The sequence below is a fragment of the Mauremys mutica genome, chromosome 14, assembly GCF_020497125.1.
Source record: "Mauremys mutica isolate MM-2020 ecotype Southern chromosome 14, ASM2049712v1, whole genome shotgun sequence".
NCBI lineage: Eukaryota > Metazoa > Chordata > Testudines > Geoemydidae > Mauremys > Mauremys mutica.
In genome coordinates this window covers 44,090,993-44,111,835 of record NC_059085.1, presented here as the reverse complement: position 1 = coordinate 44,111,835, position 20,843 = coordinate 44,090,993, and the positions used below count along the sequence as shown (strand labels likewise).

Below are 20,843 nucleotides of genomic sequence, written 5' to 3'. Positions count from 1 at the left end.
CACAGAGGTAGTGACACTGCCACCTTCATGAAGAAGCTATAGCCACCCTTTTAAACAATACTGAAGGTAACATTAGTAAAAATTAGAAAGCTTTTCTCCGAGCCACCGAGCATGCAACATCAGTACTCTCTGGTATATTTTACAATAACTGTTAACATGCTGCAGAGTAAAAAAAACAGGAGTACTTGTGGCACCTTAAAGACTAACAAATTTATTTTAGCATGAGCTTTCGTGAGCTAAAGCTCACTTCTTCGGATGCATAGAATGGAACACACAGACAGGAGATATTTATACATACAGAGAACATGAAAAGGTGGAAGTATGCATACCAACAGGCAGAGTCTAATCAATTGAGATGAGCTATCGTTAGCAGGAGGAAAGAAAAAAAAAAACTTTTTGAAGTGATAATTAAGATGGCCCATAGAAGGTGTGAGGAGAACTTAACATAGGGAAATAGATTCAATTGTTAAGTTCTCCTCAACATTACTAGACTTCCACATTACTAGACTCCTTATACGTATCCCGAAAAGGGTGGACTTGAACATGTGACCTGGCCAGAGGGTTGACTCACTAAAAGGACAGACCACCAAAAGGGCTAAGCTATCATGAGAAAGTGGGGAAAAAGCCTGCCCTGCCTACTAGGTGGCATTGGTGGTGAGTCGTCCCTGTCACAGAAATCCAATGTAGGCAAGATACTGTGCAGTCTGGAAAAACACCAGTCAGGAGGGAGAGAGACAAGGGTCTCCAATCAAGAGATATGTTGCTAAGGAGCTGAGAGCATGTGCCCTTGCTGGACCATGGAGAGGGAATTCAGGTGCAGTTGCCCTGAACTGTGACACAAAGATACAGCCCCCAAGCCAGATCCAACATACTTGATGAATTGGGGCCCATGTAGCATTTTCATAATCTGGAGAATCTCAGCTTTCACTTAAAGCTTCCAAGCATCATGGCTGCAAAGACAACCTTCCAAACATGAACCAAGTATAACAGATGCAGTGTGCCCTAAGTCAGAACACAGCCTAAAACAATGACTTAGAGGTGAGAATTTTACCCACCTACATTCTAAAGATTATACCACTTTAAATTTAAACAAACTCTTTCTCACTGCTTGTTTTAGTGATGGAATGGAAAGGGACGAGAAGGGAAGCCCATAGATGGGGACTGAGAGTTTCCTTAAGGAAGAAAATGCAGAAAAGAAAATTGACAAAGACAGGGAAGAAATGTGCCACAAAACCAATGATATACCTGAGATACATCAATTATATTTTCACACTCTGGCCAGACGACATACTCCCTCCCTACCACAATTTCAACAACCATCACGGCCACACATCCATTAAACTCTCTGGAACACTCCCATACTAGCATCAAAACTTCCTGGGCACCACAATCAGCTTCAGCAATGGAACCCAACAGACAACTATATACAAGACACCCACAGATCACCACACCTACCTTCTTAGATCCAGTAAACACACCGAACGCACAAAGAAATCTGTTGTCTACAGTCAGGCACTCAGATACCACAGAATATGCTCCAAGGAGAAATGTCGTTTCCGAGATATATACCTTAAAACAATCAAAATCGCCTTCGCCAAACAAGGACACTCCATCAGAGAAGAAGATCACATCATAGAGTGGGCCACCCAAATACTCCAAGAGAACCTGCTTCAATACAGAAATAAAACTCCATCTGACCACACACCTCTAGTTGTCAGCTACCACTTCACACTGGAACCCATACAGGTATCAACAAACTACAACTCATTCTCAATGGGGACCGCACCCTCTAAGAAATCTTTCCTGAATCTCCTCTTCTGGCCCTCAAACAACCTGACAGCGTCTCCAAGCTCATCACAGAAGCAAGCTCCCCACAGACCAGGACACACCAACGCAAAGCAGCACCAGACCCTGCCAGAACAAGATGCAAATCCTGAAGACATATCTCCACTCCTACGTGTCTGTTACAGCTCCATTTTGTTCTTACAGCTGTCCCCTTACTCCATTTTGTTCTTGTTCTCCTCTGTGGCCGCCCCTCCCTGGCTGTTAAGTTGTTTACCAGGGCCTCTGCCCTTCTCAAAGGGAGGGCCCCTTAAGTTGTTTAACAAGAGCCATTGCCCTTCTCAAAGGGATGGCCACTTATGCTAAGTGGGACCACTGCCCTGTTCAAAGGGTTAGTCCTGTTATCACCTTGTTAAAACCTGGGCTTGGTGTAGGGTAGGCTCTGTCCAGAGCTGCAAGACCTATTGTGTTTTTAAGATCCTGGGCATGAGTCATACCTCTGGGCTCAGGGCTAGTCCAAACATGCCTCTGTGGCTGCCTGCAGTTTTTTCTCTGCCTTCTCTCCTCCCTGTAAGAGGGGGAGCCAATCAGAGTTACTGGCGGGAAGCTGCTAGGGTTTGCCTTTAAAAACAGACATTTTTGAACAGACTTCAGAAAGGTTCTTGCATTGCTGCCTGGTCTGATCAACCAGGGGTTCTGGGGGTCCTTTCTCCGCTCTCGTTTTATTTTTGAGCGTACCCCCGTTTTTGAAAAAAAAACAACCCACGAAGAACGAATTGCTGCCTGAGAGATCTCCTGATTATCAAGACTGTACCGAACCTTCTGATGTTCTTGCTGCTTCTGCCTCTGCTGCTGCCTTGGGGGGTGGTAAGAATCCCTCTGTGAAACTTTCTATACTTTTATTTTATTATTTTAGCTGCTGGCTCTGTCTCCCCAGCACACAGACTCAAGCTAAACCTTGGTCTGTGTCTTAAAACCTCTCTTACACCCCCACCCCCAGCTTCTCTGTGTCTTTCTACCTTGTTACACTCTCTCTGCTGCTTAAGCTTGCAGCCGGTTTGTTCTGTCTCACTAAGTTTAAGTCTCTAGCATAAAACCCCATTGGTTACTTTCTTCCTCTCTGATACCCCTCACATTCTACATTTACACCACTGTGACACCTAAAATCGTTTGTTATTTAACACATTTTATCCATAACTGTTAGTTGGTTATATGCTGCTGTGACACACCTTTTTACATAGAAATCGCTAGCTACCTGTTACATTTATACCTCAGTGTTAATTGGTTACCCACTGTATTGTATCCTACTGTGTTGTACTCCACTATTGAAACCCCCTTACTGTTCACCAAAAAGAAACCCCTCCCCAATTGTCTACCTTAACAACCCCCATACCCCTCACTATTGAATTTTCCCTGTTTTTGCATTTGCTTAATAAAGTTTATTTTGCACCCCACCTGTGTGGTAATTGCTCCCCAAGATCCCATATACCTGCTGGCAGGGACACTACAATGCTCAATACCCTCTACAATATATCTTTTAAGATCCATGGGTCCTACACATGCCTATCACAACATGCGATCTGCCTCATCCAGTGCACTAAAATGCCCCAACAACCACGTGGGTAAAACCAGACAGTCATTACACTTTCAAATGAACTCACACAGGAAAATTATAAAAAAGAAAGATATCCTATCATCTGTGGTGAACACTTTTCACAAAGCAATCAACTCTGTCTGACCTTTCAGTCCTCATCCTCAAAGGAAACCTACAAAACATTTTCAAAGATGAGCCTGGGAGCTTAAATTCATAACTTTGCTGGGCACTAAAAATCACAGTCTTAATAGTGACACTGGATTTATGAATTATTACAATAATCTGTAACACACTAACCTCCCTTTTTTGGTCCTATGACTAGAGGGGTGTTAACAGGCCACTTAAGCTTGAATGGTCCCTTAGAATATGTGCTAACTGCTTATGCTAAACTAGCTGTTCGATGTTGTATTTAGCTGTGACACCCCTAGTACCTTTCTCAAACCTGAAGAACTCTGAATAGCTCGAAAGCTTGTCTCTCTCACCAACAGAAGCTGGTCCAATAAAATATACTACCTCACACCCACTGTCTTTCTAAGGACAGGGAAGAGGCAGAGAAAAGGAGAAAAGAAAATGAGGGGGAATAGAGAAAAAAGTAGAAATAGTAGTATGCCATGGATACAGTACTGAAAAAGTTTATTTAATACAAAAAGCAGAGGGTATAAAAATCAATGATTTTTTTATTTAAATCGGATTTTTTTGATAAAATGCTTTTTAAGGAAAAAACCTATCCAAAGATAGTTTTAATTAAGATACATTATAGCTCAAAGATATCTCATCATGGAATAGGGATTGTAAATTCTAATTCCATAGTACAAAACAATATATTCATGTAATGTTTACGAAAAGTTTTGTAAATGAGTTCCAATAGTTCATGGATTAGGGACCCAATTTTATGGGCTTCCAAGGGCTTCTGTATAGATTATTTAGGTTAATCTTTCTATCTACCCAGTGGGACTCAGTGCTCAGTCTAGAAGAAACCATCAGAGATGCTTAGTTTTGCAGTTCTCAAACTGTGGATTTGTGTCTCCAGAGATAACATGCTTGTTAACAGCAAAAATGTTTTAAAATAAATAATATATAGAGGTGAGAAATAACAGACCTCAACCCTATTGTCCCTCTGCAAATCTGTGTATACAGAGTCAATCCCTTACCTCTCTCTAAAGTGCAAAGTTTCAAAAAGTTCAATGAATGATTGTTGGGGGTGGAATAGATCTGGACAAGGAGAAGTCTCGAGATAAACGTGAGACGGGAGGGTCAGGCAGTAGAAACAAAAGTGAAACTGTTTGAGCAGCATATTCCAGAAGTCTGCAGGTCTTTCTGAGTATAGCCTTCATTGATTTGAGATCTACCATACCATTCTCTCACTAGAAGGGAAAACTTATAATGGCAGTAACCTATAACGGTCATAAAAGAGACCCAGTTTGGGAATATTTTAATGAAGTTCCTCTACCTGTGGGTAAGACAGGCATGCATGCAAACACTGCAACAAAGAAATGCAAGACCCGGTTGCCCGAATGAAACAACATCATGAGAAGTGTTCCTTCTCGGGAGGAACCTGCGTTGAAGATAATGAAAGGAACATGTCGGAACATGCAGGATCTTTAGGTTGGTAAACTTTTTTATTTCATACTTCTTTCTTAAGGACTGCCTGTCTTCCTTCTGGACTATTCTTGAATTCTCATGTTTGAGCAAAAAATATAGTTGTTACTCTATGGTACTATCCTTTTAGATGCAGTTGTGATAAAAAATAAATAAATAGCTGAACTAGGCAGATCTTCCTTTTACACCTTCACCTTTAAAGTAGAACTGAGTGGCAGTGAATGCAATGAGTACCGTATTGTTCCGAGTATAGGCCGCTCCTGATTATAAGCCGCACCCTTAAAGTTTGGTGCTATTTTAAAAAAATTAAATTTTTAACTTTTTTTAACTTAAAGAAAATCTCAGCCGCGGCCGGGACTCAGAGGGCTCTAGGCTGCCCGCTGCGGCGGGGAGCCCAGAGCTCTTTAAATCCCAGCCGCGGCGGGGAATCAGAGCGCTCTGGGCTGCCCGCCGCGGCGGGGAGCCCAGAGCCCTTTAAATCCCAGCCGCGGCCGGGACTCAGAGGGCTCTAGGCTGCCCACTGCGGCGGGGAGCCCAGAGCTCTTTAAATCCCAGCCGCGGCGGGGAATCAGAGCGCTCTGGGCTGCCCGCTGCGCCGGGGAGCCCAGAGCTCTTTCAATCCCAGCCGCGGCGGGGAATCAGAGGGCTCCGGGCTGCCCGCCGCGGCGGGGAGCCCAGAGCCCTTTAAATCCCAGCCGCGGCCGGGACTCAGAGGGCTCTAGGCTGCCCGCTGCGGCGGGGAGCCCAGAGCCCTTTAAATCCCAGCCGCGGCCGGGACTCAGAGGGCTCTAGGCTGCCCGCCGCGGCGGGGAGCCCAGAGCTCTTTCAATCCCAGCCGCGGCGGGGAATCAGAGCGCTCTGGGCTGCCCGCTGCGGCGGGGAGCCCAGAGCTCTTTCAATCCCAGCCGCGGCGGGGAATCAGAGGGCTCCGGGCTGCCCGCCGCGGCGGGGAGCCCAGAGCCCTTTAAATCCCAGCCGCGGCGGGGAATCAGAGCCCTCTGAGTCCCCGCCGCGGCTGGGATTTAAAAGGCTCTGGGCTCCCCGCCGCGGCGGGCAGCCCAGAGCCCTCTGAGTCCCCGCCGCGGCTGGGATTTAAAGGGCTCTGGGCTCCCCGCCGCGGCGGGCAGCCCAGAGCCCTCTGAGTCCCCGCCGCGGCTGGGATTTAAAAGGCTCTGGGCTCCCCACCGCGGCGGGCAGCCCAGAGCCCTCTGAGTCCCCGCCGCGGCTGGGATTTAAAAGGCTCTGGGCTCCCCGCCACGGCGAGCAGCCCAGAGCGCTCTGATTCCCCGCCGCGGCTGGGATTTAAAAGGCTCTGGGCTCCCCGCCGCCACGGGCAGCCCAGAGCGCTCTGATTCCCGGCCGCGGCTGGGATTTTAAGTATTTTTATTGTTTTTTTTTTTAAGTTCCTGATTATAGGCCGCACCCCTAATTTAAAGACTTAAATTAGGGGAAAAAAGTGCGGCCTATACTCGGGACAATACGGTAATATTAAATGAGCAGTGTGGTAATAATAATTAAATAACTGCACTGACTTATTTTGTTTAGGAGAATCCATCCTCAACATACTGGATTTTGAAGAATATCCATGTTCAAGATCACCATCATTTTCTATAGTTTCAGAGTTATCTACCAATGACAGTGTTTCAGACACATCATGTATGTCATATAGCCACTGTAGCAAAAAGAAAAACAAAATCTCCATCATTCAGAAACAACCATAGATAAGTTTCAGAGTAGCAGTCGTGTTAGTCTGTATCCACAAAAAGAACAGGTGTACTTGTGGCAACTTAGAGACTAACAAATTTATTTCAGCATAAGCTTTCGTGGGCTACAGCCCACTTCTTTGGATGCATAGAATGGAACACACAAAAAGATGATATTTATACATACAGAGAACATGAAAAGGTGGAAGTAGCCATGCCAACTGTAAGAGGCCAATCAACTGAGATGAGCCCCCAATTAAAACCTCTCCAGCGCATCATCAAAGATCTACAACCTATCCTGAAAGATGATCCCTCACTCTCACAGATCTTGGGAGACAGGACAGTCCTCACTTACAGACAGCCTCCCAACCTGAAGCAAATACTCACCAGCAACCGCACACCATACAACATAAACACTAACCCAGGAACCTATCCTTGGAACAAAGCCCGATGCCAACTCTGTCCACATATCTATTCAAGTGACACCATCATAGGACCTAATCACATCAGCCACGCCATCAGGGGCTCGTTCACCTGCACATCTACCAACGTGATATATGCCAGCATGTGCCAGCAATGCCCTTCTGCCATATACATTGGCCAAAACGGACAATCTCTACGCACAAGAATAAATGGACACAAATCTGACATCAGGAATCATAACATTCAAAAACCAGTGGGAGAACACTTCAAACTCTCTAACCACTCAGTGACAGACTTGAAGGTGGCAATTTTGCAACAAAAAAACTTCAAAAACAGACTCCAAAGAGAGACCGCTGAACTTGAATTAATATGCAAATTAGATACAATTAACTTAGGTTTAAACAGAGACTGGGAATGGTTGGGTCATTACACTAATTGAATCTATTTCCCCATGTTAAGTTCTCACACTTTCTATGGGTCATCTCAATTATCACTTCAAAGGTTTTTTTTCTCCTGCTCATGATAGCTCATCTCAGTTGATTGGCCTCTTACAGTTGGCATGGCTACTTCCACCTTTTCATGTTCTCTGTATGTATAAATATCTTCTGTCTGTGTGTTCCATTCTATGCATTCAAAGAAGTGGGCTGTAGCCCACGAAAGCTTATGCTCAAATAAATTTGTTAACCATAGCTAAGTTTGTGATAAGAACCAGCAGATTACAGAAAGTAGTAATTGATGAAAAAATTGCCCGGTTTGTTTATGCAACAAACTCTCCTTTCCGTATGATTGAGAACCCTCACTTCATTAACATGGTACAGTCATTAAGACCAGGATACAGTCCACCCAACAGAGCAGATGTCGCAGGCAAATTGCTGGATAAAGTATATGAAAGAGAAACTGAGCAGTGTGCAAAAGGTCTAGAGGGTAAAATTGTTAACCTGAGTCTTGATGAGTGGAGCAATGTCCACAATGATCCTGTTGTATGTGCTTGTGTGACAACAGAAGGGACTGTCTTCCTTACAGAAACAATTGATACATCAGGAAATGCACAAGCAGCAGAATACTTACAAGAAGTAGCAGTAAAAGCTATAACAAACTGTGAAAAAAAATTCAAATGTCTAGTATGCAGCTTGGTCACAGACAATGCTGCAAATGTATCCAAGATGAGAAGAAATTGAGAAGAGAGTGAAGAGAGCCCCAAGCCCATAACATATGGTTGCAGCGCCCATTTGATTCACCTCCTAGCCAGACTAGACTTCAGTGTTCCAGAAATAAAGGCTAATGTTGTTGAAATTGCAAAATACTTCCGTAACAACCACTTTGCAGCAGCTGCTCTGAAAAAAGTGGGAGGAACCAAGCTAACCCTCCCACAAGACGTGTGATGGAACTCAGTAGTGGACTGTTTTGAGCACTATATCAAGAATGGGCCTAATCTGATGACAGTTTGTGAACAAATCGTGAAAAAACAGATGACACTGTCACAGCTAAAGTTCTCAACACTGGGCTTAAGAGAAATGTTGAACACATGCTGAGTGCCCTAAAGCCTATTTCTGTGGTCTTGAACAAAATGCAGGGAAATAGCTGTTTTATTGCTGATGCTGTTGAAATTTGGAAGGAACTGAGTGAGATGTTAAAAAGAGAAATATGCAATGACAGAGTTAAATTACAAAGCATTAAAAAAAACAAATGCGACAAGCACTATCTCCATCTCATTTTCTTGCAAATATTCTCAATACTCGGTACCAGGGTCAAACTTTAACTGCTGAAGAAGAGGAGTTGGCTATGACATGGACATCCAGCAATCATCCCTCCATAATGCCAACTATAATAAACTTCAGAGCTAAGGGTGAACCATTCAAGAAATATATGTTTGCTGGTGATGTTTTAAAGAAAGTCACACCAGTGAACTGGTGGAAGTCACTTAAGCACTTGGATTCAGAGACGGTTGAAGTGATAATCTCACTTTTAACAGCAGTAGCTTCTTCTGCCAGTGTAGAAAGAATATTTTCTTCCTTTGGACTAATTAATTCCAAATTGAGAAATCGTTTGGGACCTGAAAAAGCAGGAAAGCTTGTTTTTCTTTTCCAGATTATGAACAAACAGGAAAATGAAGGTGAAGATGACTGAGTTAGCTGCAGAAGTCAATATTTTAAGTTTCTCATGTTGACCTGGCTGACAGAGTCGATTTAATTTTTGTTGGTTTTTTTTTAAATATTTGATTTAACTATTTTACTTAAAAACAATTTTAACAAAAACAAACTAGATTTTAAAAAAACTTGAATGTTTAAATTCAAAAATTAATATGCTTATTTTGTTAAAATATTATATGTTTGCTGTTGAAGAAAAAAAATCCAGAATACATAACGTTGTTGTTTCAGTTAAATACAACAATTTAAATGTTTGTGATTTTCTCCTCCTAATACAGCATAGCAAGAAAATCCTCCAAATATTAATGATTAACCTGTTGAATTGGAGATAGTTCACTACCCACTGATTTCATAAATATCTGCTTCAATTACCTTTGGTAAATGAAATAACCAAACAATCATTCATTTTCTGATATAACTGTAAAATTAATCTGAAAAGTTTTCAAAATAAATCACTTTAAAAATGTATAACATGTAAGTTCTAAAAATGAAACCTACATCTATCTCTGAGTTGTGAAGAATATGTACTAAGGTTGTAACGACCAACAAGAATGCACTTCTATGTAGAAATCCATGATTAAATCGAGTCTTCCTGACTAGTGATTTAAATCAAATCCACCCCGACAAAAAGGCCAAATTCTCTTTTATTTCTGGGAAAGCCTTCTGTTACTATTAGTGGGAGTTCTGCAGTGGTTGAGGGGAGTACATCATCTAGATTTTTACCCTTGCCCAGACTAATTAAAAAAATATAACACAGCCCTCTCTACAGAAGTTTGAGCCCCGGTCTAAAACATCCCTTGATTACAAGCATCTGCTTTTGAGCTCAAATACACTCCTGGTCTGAATTATCTATGTGTTTTATTCCAAAAATTGTATATAGCATTCCCACCTTAATTCAAACCTAGTTATCTAGCTACAGATATTTCCTACTGAAAAAGAATACACATGAACTTTTATACAAATGAACTTTTTGTATAAACTTTAGTTATGTTAAAGGTAACCTTAGTTGTGTTTTACTAAATTATTACAGGAGAGTTAAATTAGATTTTTTTTTTAAATTCCCAATTATTCTGTTTGCTTTTCTCTTAAAATGGACAATGAAACTCAACTGGTCAATTTCACCTTTAAGCCTCACTGCAGGAAAGTATTCACATTCAAATTTTTTTTTTAAAGTTCCATTTCCATTAGCATTTTAAAAGTCCTCTCTGCTTAAATTAAAATCTAGATTTCAAATCTTGACTAAATTGGCAGCATCTCTGTAATTTAAAACAAAAAAAAAGCTATTATGGCTTTCTGCTCAACCATAGCCACTGTTGTGATGATGCCCAAAAAGCTGGCGAAACTTATTTAGTAAGTCAACATACATCACCTGTTTGAGGTCAACTAATGAATTTATTATTGACAATAGCTGTCTAATACTATGTCCTCGTTAATTTAATCAGAAAGTCTAATGAACAAATGTAAAGCCAAAGAGAGTACCTGCAACTCGATCAGGTTTAGAGTTTCTATAGTTACAGCCAACATAGACACGCTCCAGTAACAGTTTTTGCAGTTCTTGGCTTACTGCCACATTATCAGCAAGTTGCAATCCTTCCTCTAATATTAAGTGTAAACTTTGTTTATATCTATGAAGTAAAAGCTTAAATCACCATGCATATTAATACCTGAAATAAGTTTGCATATTTACAAAAGATTAACATGTAATGTCAACTTTAGAGAACTAAGTTATTTTGAAAATACTGCTTTTCACTTACAGACAGCTTACTTGAAAGTATTTTCACTTCTAGGTCTGAAGTCTGTTTTAAAGTCTCAAACCAGCTGTTATATTCATACAGAATACTAATTCTGCAGTGTGATCATGGGAAGAAGATGCTATCATTCACATGAGACAGAACATAAGATTTCTGTTGCTGGTCCAGATGAAGCTAAAGACCATAAAATACTCTTTGTGAGTAAGGGAGATGTAGGGCCTATCTTTATTGCCTTTGCCACAAAGGCAGGAAATCATATCCTGCAGAACCTTCCCAAACCATAAGTCAGTTTAAAATCATTGACAGCCTCTACTCAACCCAAGAACATAGCATCTCCAGACGTGAGGAGTTATCGTATTTCACAGAGTAAATCACCTGCTTTTGGAATGACACCAGAGGCCAACAAAACCAAGCCAAGGGCAAAATCATAGATACAAATCCCTTCCTTTCAAAAATTTAGCTCTATGACCAAGCAGTAGTCATGAAAGAATTGACAGCAATCACACAAGACTGAAATGTCTAGTTGACTCAGCAATCCAGTTGGCGCAGGTCAATCACTACAGCCCAACATCTAACCTCCCATTTTCTAAGTTAATCAAGAAACTAGCAAAAGACAGTAATCAGAACCATCTGTTATTTACCAGTATGCTGAATTTCTATCATTCAGGTTTCACATTAGGATATGGTACTGAGACAGCATATTATTCTAGTGGACTATCTCCTCCTGCCTAGAGACAAGGAAAATACATTCATACATACCCCAGTGGACTTCGCTGCTACATTTAGTTTTATTGATCACCAAATATTCCTGTCCTTCTTGCAAGGAGTTGTAGCACTGAACAGGAAGGATCTGAAATAACTCGGGGTCTTCCTCTCAGATTAAGCATAAACGATCATTTTATGGAACTTTTCCTCTATCTGTGAAACCCTCAACTGCAGAGTCCCACAAGAGTCAATTCTTTACCCCACGTTATTCAACATCTTATGAAGCTGTTGGGAAAGCTGGTGAGACATTGAGAAAATATAGGATGAAGTGCCAGCAGTATGCTGATATTATCCTGTTCTACATTTTCTTTACATAAAACACAAAACACAGTCCTAAACAAGGCCAAAACAAATACCTGAGTGAAGAGCAGAGGGTAAAGATGAACCCAAGACAGAGAGATGAAGCTGGTAAGAAGAAGAAAGCACTTCAGAGAACCTCCCTCCTCTATAATACCAACAATAATTGAGGGCATCTACTCTCAGATTGATAAATCAACCCTCAACCTTTGGATCCTTTGGGACTCCTCAGTGCTACTGGATACACAGCACAAATAGTAAACGGAAGTGACTGCCACCATGGCAACTGAGCAGAAAATTGAACCCCAACCTATCAAACATACACCTGGCATCACACAGTCATGACTCCAGGCTTGATTATTTACTGCTGCTCATATCCATGAGTCAAGCTACGCACCCATGAAAAGGTTCAAGTGCCATAAAGCACTGTAGCAAGACAGGTTGTTGTGAACATATCACTCTGGTGTGCTGTTCTTTGTGCTGGCTTCCCTTGAACAGAGTCAACTTGAATAGAGTTCAGCTTTAATTATACAAGGTTTCTGTTCTGATATTCAAATCACTCCATGGGATTGGTCCTTTCTACCTGGAAGATCACATTTCTCTCTGTGACTATAACCTCCCACAACAGCTATACTTCATTTGAAAAACAGAACTACTGATCAATATGAGAAGGTTCATGAGAGAAGGAGACAGATATTTCCCAGGAACTGGACCTGGACAACAGAATTCAACCCAGCAAAAGATAGGAATGACTATGGAACTAACAACTTTCAGAACTAAATACAAAACTCATTTATTCAATTTAGCTTTTTCTCAGTTTCTTCACATTGAGACATACAAACTAGAAAGCAAACAAGAGATGAAATTAGAAAGGAGATGAATAAGCAGTGACATGAAGTACACAAAATAATAAATGTATAAAGAAGGAAGATCTGGCGCTTCTGTTCTCTGTCTCAACACAAGAGCATGGAAACAGTCAATAAGAAATTGTGAGGTGGCAAATTCAAAACTAATTAAAAGAAATACCTTTTACACACTGTGTGATTAGATTGTGGAACTCCTTCTCACAGAATGTCACTGAGATAAAGAATCTAGCAAGATTCAAAGTGGAATTAGACATTCATATGGATAGCAAACAGAGAGAGAGTTATAGTGCCAACAAATGTTGAAAGGGATATTTTCAGGCATTAAGACAATCTCTAACTATCATCAGTTAGAATGAGACCTTCATAAAGTCCAGATTACCTAACCTTTGCCTACAGCTGGTTTTCTTGCACATTCATCAGAAGCACTACTGTTAGAGACAGGATACTGATACAGTATGACAACTCCTTTCTTCTATGTACCTAAGAAAAACTACAAATATAAATTAAAGTATTATTTTATTATTTCTATTTCTAAATAACTAGGAGATGCTCAGATACTATGGTGATGAGGATCAAACAAATTGATAATTGCAATATCCTCCCCAACCTTTCTCTTCTCAACACAAATTTTAATATCCAAAGCTGTAAGTAAACATAAAAACGGACGCTCTATTTCTCCTTGACTACATAGTCACTGTATTACTGGGATTTAACTCATTTTAGCATGGATCAGCATTCATGTCATGCTCTCCATCAGTACCCAGCCCAGGCCAGGGAACCTAATGATCCAACCAGCGGACCAAATTTGGTGATGAATCTTGGACACGTGCCACCTGAGGCACATTGTGCATACGGTAAGAAGTTAAAGCACTGAAATACCTGGAGTATGAAAAGGCTCTACATAAAGGATTAATTAAATTAGTTGATACTAATGAGTTTGGATTTAGGGCCTATCATTCAACAAACTTTCACTCATGGTACTTAGTGGTCTTTCAAGGGGCTAAAATGAATAGTTTAACAAAATTAAGTAAATGATAGTATTGAAAACAGCACTTAAATCTACCAACCACAGGACAACTAACCTCTAGGTTTTCAGAGTACGTGTGCCAGCAATTTGTCTCTTGGATTGCTAATTTACCTTTGTATGACAAAATTCTTGTTGTTTATCTTGAGGATGGTGTTCTGCAAAGTCTGGAGTTGGACCCATTATTATATTCTTTAGATATATTATCAGTGCATGGTTTTAATAATCTATATGCAAATAACATACATATTTTTGTTTCTTTTGCCAAGGGTTGTGGTTTGGGTTTTTTTGTTTTGGGGTTTTTGTTTGTTTGTTTTTGAGGCTATCTGGCATCATTTTTCACAATGATTTGCGGACATTAGACCTTGAAGGTTTTTTGCTTGGTTCTAACAACCACATTCTCAAGATAATATGGGAATGGGCACCATAGAAATGCTTTTAAAAACACCTCTGGCATTTGTTTCTTTTATCTTTGGGAGTTCCAGACATGCACTGGAATCTTGAAACCTAAGAATTCAGTGATACTATCTTTGCAGAAAAGATATTCTCTTCCAAAAGCTCAATAAAATCAATTTATAAAAATGTATGTAAACGAGAGAACTCAAACTGAGACAGATATAGTAGGCAACTATTAATCAGTACAAAGACTGACATGTGTTACAGCATCTTGAACAAAGAGAAGTCATTTTCGCTGTTCATTCTGGGCTTCCAATGATCTATATCAAGCTTTTGAAATTATTAAGACAGTCTATGAAACATTTTTCTCCATCATTTCAAAATTATGCACTTTGCATTTTTAGATCAGAAGTGTCAAACCAACCATTTGACTTTGTTTGATAAAGTCATGTAAAATGTAACTCAGGCAGACAAAACTCATTGTTCCAACAGCAATAATACCATATAAATATTTCTATATTGTTGCCCATTCTGGATGTACTTATATCCTTCTGCTAGAACTCTGATTTTTCCTATGGTTTGGAAGTGAACTTAATTACATGGAAACTAATATTTATGATCTGTGTGGTCCTTTTACTTCCAAATACTGTACAAATATTAATAGCCAATATTCTATGAGATAGGTATTATACTACACTGTAATTGTCTCAGAGTGCAGCGATATTGTATAGTTTTAAATTATACAATCCGGTTGGTAGAGGGGTTCTGATCTGCAGGATGACTACACTTCTCAATAACAGTAAAGCAATCATATAAATCCCATCCTTTCAATATTCCCTAGCCTATACCCACAAATATAGATGCCTCAACTTCTGACCATTCCCACTGTGTCCAGAGTTTTTCCCCCAACTCTCTCGGGTTTTAGTTTATGCACTGAATCATAGGAGGTTTGACAGAAGAAAAATACAAGGAATATAATATAATGGTGGATGTTTGATTATCCACATAAACAGTAGTATTTTTCTGTAATTGGGGCAATTACATCCTCAAATTAATTATTCACTGTGTAGAAGTATTTTCTTTTATTAGCTTTAAATGTGTTGCCTTTCAATTTAACTGAATGTCCCTTTGTTCTTATAGTATGATAAAGCATAAAAATGAAACCCTGATATCTTCTTTATATTATTGTTTTATAAGAGGGTTAATTGATTTAGATCAAAGTGATTTAAATCACCAATTTTAATCATGATTTAAATCAGGAAGCAGAAAATCTAAATTTAAATAATCGATTTTAATCACATTTTGCATTTGCACTTCAGTTATTTTTTTAAAGACAGGTAAATTCTAATTGGATGGTAACCATTAAAAACATGCTGATTTGCAATTAAATATAGTCTTTACACTAAATTTAGTGCTTCTTTTTGCTAACAAGGAGGATACACAATAGCTATACATATTTAAGCAATATAGCTTAACTTTTTATGAACGATTAATTTTTTATTTGAGATCTTTGTCAAGTTGGATTTGGACAGAAATTCAAATTCAATTAAGAACTACCTTAAGTGTGCTAGATCCATAAGAAAAAAGTTTGTCAAAACATTTTGAAATACAAAACAACTGATTTATTAAACAAAAGGAGATATTTGTAGTTAGCAAATTGGACTGATTGTTTCTGGTCACCATGGCCATCAAAACTTGAGACATAGTGGAATCTCATCCTCTCATACAAAGCTTTTATTCAGCGATTGTAAGAGGAAGGAGCTTTCCTAATATTTCAGCTGGCAATTACTTTCTTAACTTTGAATTAACTAGTTATTGACCTGAACAGGTTGAATAAACTGAAATTAAGAAAATATTCTCTGCATCCGTGTTCAAGGTACTTAGTGATTTCCATCACTTCGGTGGTCTGACTTTCTTTAGAACTTTGCAGCAAACATGTACTGCTTTAAATCAAATACCAAAAAAAATAGATTATAATAAATGTAGGCGTTAATATAGATTGTCAATTTCAATTTTTTTAAATAAACCTACATTTAAAGTCTGATTTGTATTTAAATCAATTTTTCCATCTACTCTTTTATAAACCTATATCACACCTAATCTTATTCATCTCCTCTACATTAAATAGTCCCATTCTTTTCAATGTTTATTCCTATTTCTAGTCATTTCATTCATTTCAAGAAGACACTTTCAAGTTCTGCTCTCTTTTTCAGAAATGATGACGACCAAAACTAAAGGTGAAGGCATATCAATTACATTATGGAAGCACCAGTCTATATATTGTATTGCAGTTGAGAACAGTTTTGCACTTCAAGCAGATTCAACCACTTTGTTACATATAAAAAATACAATATATCCACTCGAAAATTATGGCACTTGAAGAATTAAACAAATATTCTGAGAATTTGTTAAAAAAAAGTAAATAAATTGGCCCATTTACAGATTAGAAGTTAAATTTAAGTGACTTCTTTAAGAAATTTAGCAGCCAGTATCAGACCATTTTGTCCTAAATTATCTTAATGAAGTAACAGAAACTTTGTGGCATAGCATGGCAGCAAGGTTCCCCAAACAAATCAGCAGGACACAGTTCAGAGGAGTTTAGCAAAAAGAGTGCTAATAATTTATTCTACATAAAAAAATAAGCTAAAGAACAACAACGGATACTTTTCCATAACATCAGTCCATTTACTCATTCAAAGTACTCTATACATCTTGTAACTGGCCCAGTTTCTTCCATGTGACCCTTCCTTACCTGCCCTGCAACTTATTCTGCCTCTGGACCTAGGAGTTTTATAGAAGGCTTCTCTATCCAGAACCCTTTGCACAGCAGAAGGGAAGTTCCTCTCTGGGTGACTGACAGTTTGACTAGACAATCAGCTCTCTTTTCCCTCACTCCTGGTTCTATAATGTCTTCATCTCACTATATTCTTCAAACTTTAAGTATGCAGTAGAACCTCAGAGTTACAAACAACCTCCCTTCCTGAAGTTGTTTGTAACTCTGAACAAAACATTATGGTTGTTCTTTCAAAATTTACAGTTGAACACTGACTTAATACAGCTTTGAAACTTTACTATGCATAAGAAAAATGCTGCTTTTAAATGAAACAGCATGGAAAGAGTTTCTTTACCCTGTCAAAAAAAAATTTAAACTTTCCCTTTTTCTTTTTTTTTAGTAATTTATATTTCACACAGTACTGTTCTGTACAGTATTTGTTTTTTTGTTATTTTTTTTTGGAGGAGGGGGTCTCTGCTGTCCGATTGCGTACTTCCAGTTCCAAATGAGGTGTGTGATTGACCGGTTAGTTCATAACTCTGCTATTTGTAACTCTAAGGTTCTACTGTAGTTAAAACCCACTGAGATCTAGTTCAGCAATTCCCAACCGAGGGTCTGTGGCTCCCTGGGGGTCTGTGTGTCCTTTCAAGGGGGCCGCAGCACTCCCCATGGGGCTGAAGCCAGGAGGCGTAGGGCTGGAGCCCCAATCCCTGGAGCCTCCACACGGGGCTGAAGCTAAGAGGCACTGGGGGCAGCTCCACACCTCCACCTCCCCCATTTCTTCTCCCCGCCCCCTGGCCCGGTCAGAGGTGGAAGTCGCAGCCAGGCAGTGAGGGGCAACTGCTGCTCTCGCTGGTGCCATGGAATAGGCAGTGGCAGCGTTCCCTCCTCTCCTGCTGATGCCCCAGGTTGAAGCTGCTCCTCAGCTCCCAGCCTCCTTTATTCCCCAGAGGCAGCCGGTAAGAGCCCCCCAGGTGGGGACACCCAGCTCCGTGGCTGGCTGGCAGATCCCTCCAGGAACAGGGAGTCCTCCCAGCATACAGCCCCTAATGCCCCTCTCCCTACACCCGGAGGCTACACCCTTCCTGTACCCTGAACTACTCCCTGCCCGCACACAGCCCCTAGCTACCCCCCTGCCTGCACACAGCCCCTAATCCCCCCACACACCTATAACCACCCCGTGTACACACAGCCCCTAGCTACCCCCTCCTTGCACCCTAAACTGTTTTCAAACTTTTTGAGCTAAGCCCCCCACCTTTGAGTTATAATTTTCAGTTGCATCCCCTACTCCAACCCAGACAGGCTTGGTGCCCTGCTGAGGTGAGTCAGGAGGTGGAGATGGCACTCCCTCCCTGGATCCCACTATGTGGAGGTGGCTTGAGCCCCGCTGGCCCCTTCCCCCCCCCCCAACAGAAGTCAAACTACACATAACCCCAAGGCCCCTGCTCCGAGCACCACCCCGCACCAGGCCCTGGAGTTTTATAGCATGTTGAGGGGGGCCTCAGAGAGAGCAAAGTTGAGAACCCCTGATGACAACATAACCTGTGAACTCTCTTTCAAAACGTCTACCACCTGCTATTGTTCTCACTAGGACTGAGGCAAATTGGAATACACAGTTAAGGCATCCAAACAACCTGAACACCACCCCGTAGTGACATAAGGGGAAAAATTAAAATTCAATGTCTAAAAATCATTTAAATCTAATCTGGTACTACAAACACTATTACGTACTAGTCACAATTCTACGGTTACTGAATGGCACCACTATGAGTTACAGCTGTTTGAGTGCCTTAACTATGTATTTCCATACCTTGTTTGGATTTCTTTTAAGTTTGGTCTTAGGACAGCATTTTCTGGGTTTATTACATTTGTTTTGGGGATAACATCATTACTGTGATGTTTTTCCCTTTCAAAAACTGGGTACTGGTTAAGGTACCTTAATTCCAGTTTAATATTTATTTTACTTGGACATAATATATAGCAGCAAAATATGCTCAGTATTTTCTACCCTTTTATACAAAAGTTGTATTTTGTATGTCTCTGCTGCACAATGATCAGATATTTTATTAAGCTGCCCACAGCAACACCCAAATCTTTAATTTAAAAGTGAGTTTAGCAATCAATTATGTGTACATGTAGCTCAACTTATTCCTTCCACTGTACATTTCCTTATTACCATATGTTTGCCAACATGGACTTTCACATGACATCAGGCCACGCATTCACCTAGCACAGCTCTGACGTTCCATACATTCTTTTATCATCTTGACTATCCAAATAGACTGTAGGTATCATCTGAAAACTTTGCCACCTCTCTGTTCACTCCCTTTTCCAAATCCCCTGTTAACAGAGTAAATACTAGTCCTAGCTCAAAGCTGGGCACCATAAACTCTCTTGCCATGTTGAAAATTAACCATGTATTTCAACTCTTTTTGGGGCGCGAGAGCTCAGTGGTTTGAGCATTGGCCTGCTAAACCCAGGGTTGTGAGTTCAATCCTTGAGGGGGCCACTTAGGGAGCTGGGGCAAAAATCAGTGCTTGGTCCTGCTAGTGAAGGCAGGGGGCTGGACTCGATGACCTTTCGAGGTCCCTTCCAGTTCTAGGAGATTGGTATATCTCCAATTATTATTTGTTTTTTGACTCTTAGCCAGTTTCTACTTCACGACAGAATTCCACCTCTTTCCCTCAAACGACTCTGTTTATTTAAGAACGTTTTTATCATTGAGTTAGTCAGCAGCTTTATGACAATCCAAATAAACTGTGTTTCCATTCCCCCTTTATCCACTGGTTTTGTAGTCACAACCAAGACGTTCTACCTAGGCCAGCAGGTAGCCAACATGTCAGCTTCAGTACTGTTTACACACACAGTCTGCGTGCCTGCCAGGCACACTCCGAATTGGCAGTGGGAAGTCAGAGGTAGTCGCCCAGCTGCGCCCCGGCCAGGGAGAGAAGCCTCAGCCTCAGCCTCAGCCCACGGGTCTGATCACATAGCGGATATCGCGGCGGGCCGGCTGCTGCGTCCCTTGCGCACAAACCTGTCGGGACACATTCTTGAGGCTACTGTGTCCGGGCCAGGAATGCAGCCTGAGCAGCCCCGCTGCAATCTCAGCGCCTCGCTGGCGCTGGGGCCGGGGCTTCCCGGGGATCCCCGCGGCGGGCAGCATCCCTGCGAGCCGGGCGCTCCACACCTGGCAGGTCTCCCTGGGACGGGCCCGGCCGCCAAGCTGGGGCCCCGCGGGGCGAGGACCGGGGCCAGCTCTCGGCAGCCTCGGCGCTGCTCTGGGGCGAGCTGCGGCCCGCCGGGCGGTGGGGGCCGCGGCCCGCGGGGGAAGCGCGGCCCGGAGCCCCGCCCCCCGCACTCACCCTTGGAGTAGAGAGACTTGGGGGACTCGAGGTCGAGGTCGGCGCTGAGCAGAGAGATGAAGTCCGAGGGCATCGCAGCTTCGCGGCCCGGCGGGGGCTCGGGGGCCGCCGGGAGGAGGGGCGCTGCTGCCTGCGCCGCCCCGGCGTGGGGAAGGGAGACCCCGGGAGCCGAGAGGGCGCGCCGCGCTCACTGCGGGCCGGGCTAGGCCAGGGGCTTCACGCGCTGTCAGGATCGGGCTCGGCCGCCGCTGACAGGAATCCGGCTGCTGCCAACGGAACGGTCCAGACCGCCCCCTCCGTTACTGCTCTGCGCATGCGTCAACCGACAGGGCTCCGGAGGGGTGGCGCACATCGAGAACAA

At 41.8% G+C, this 20,843-nt stretch overlaps 1 protein-coding gene across 1 annotated transcript in view; it reads right to left on the bottom strand.

The window, feature by feature from the left end:
- NFAT5 (nuclear factor of activated T cells 5) overlaps positions 1 to 20,786 on the bottom strand; it is a 134,421-nt gene extending 113,635 nt beyond the window's left edge. Inside the window, exon 1 of the mRNA XM_044987477.1 lies at positions 20,483 to 20,786. Within this exon, the coding sequence (XP_044843412.1) occupies positions 20,483 to 20,555 (73 nt within the window). The 5' untranslated portion in view covers positions 20,556 to 20,786. The remainder of the gene's footprint in view (positions 1 to 20,482) is intronic.
- Between the last annotated feature and the right edge of the window lie 57 nt (positions 20,787 to 20,843).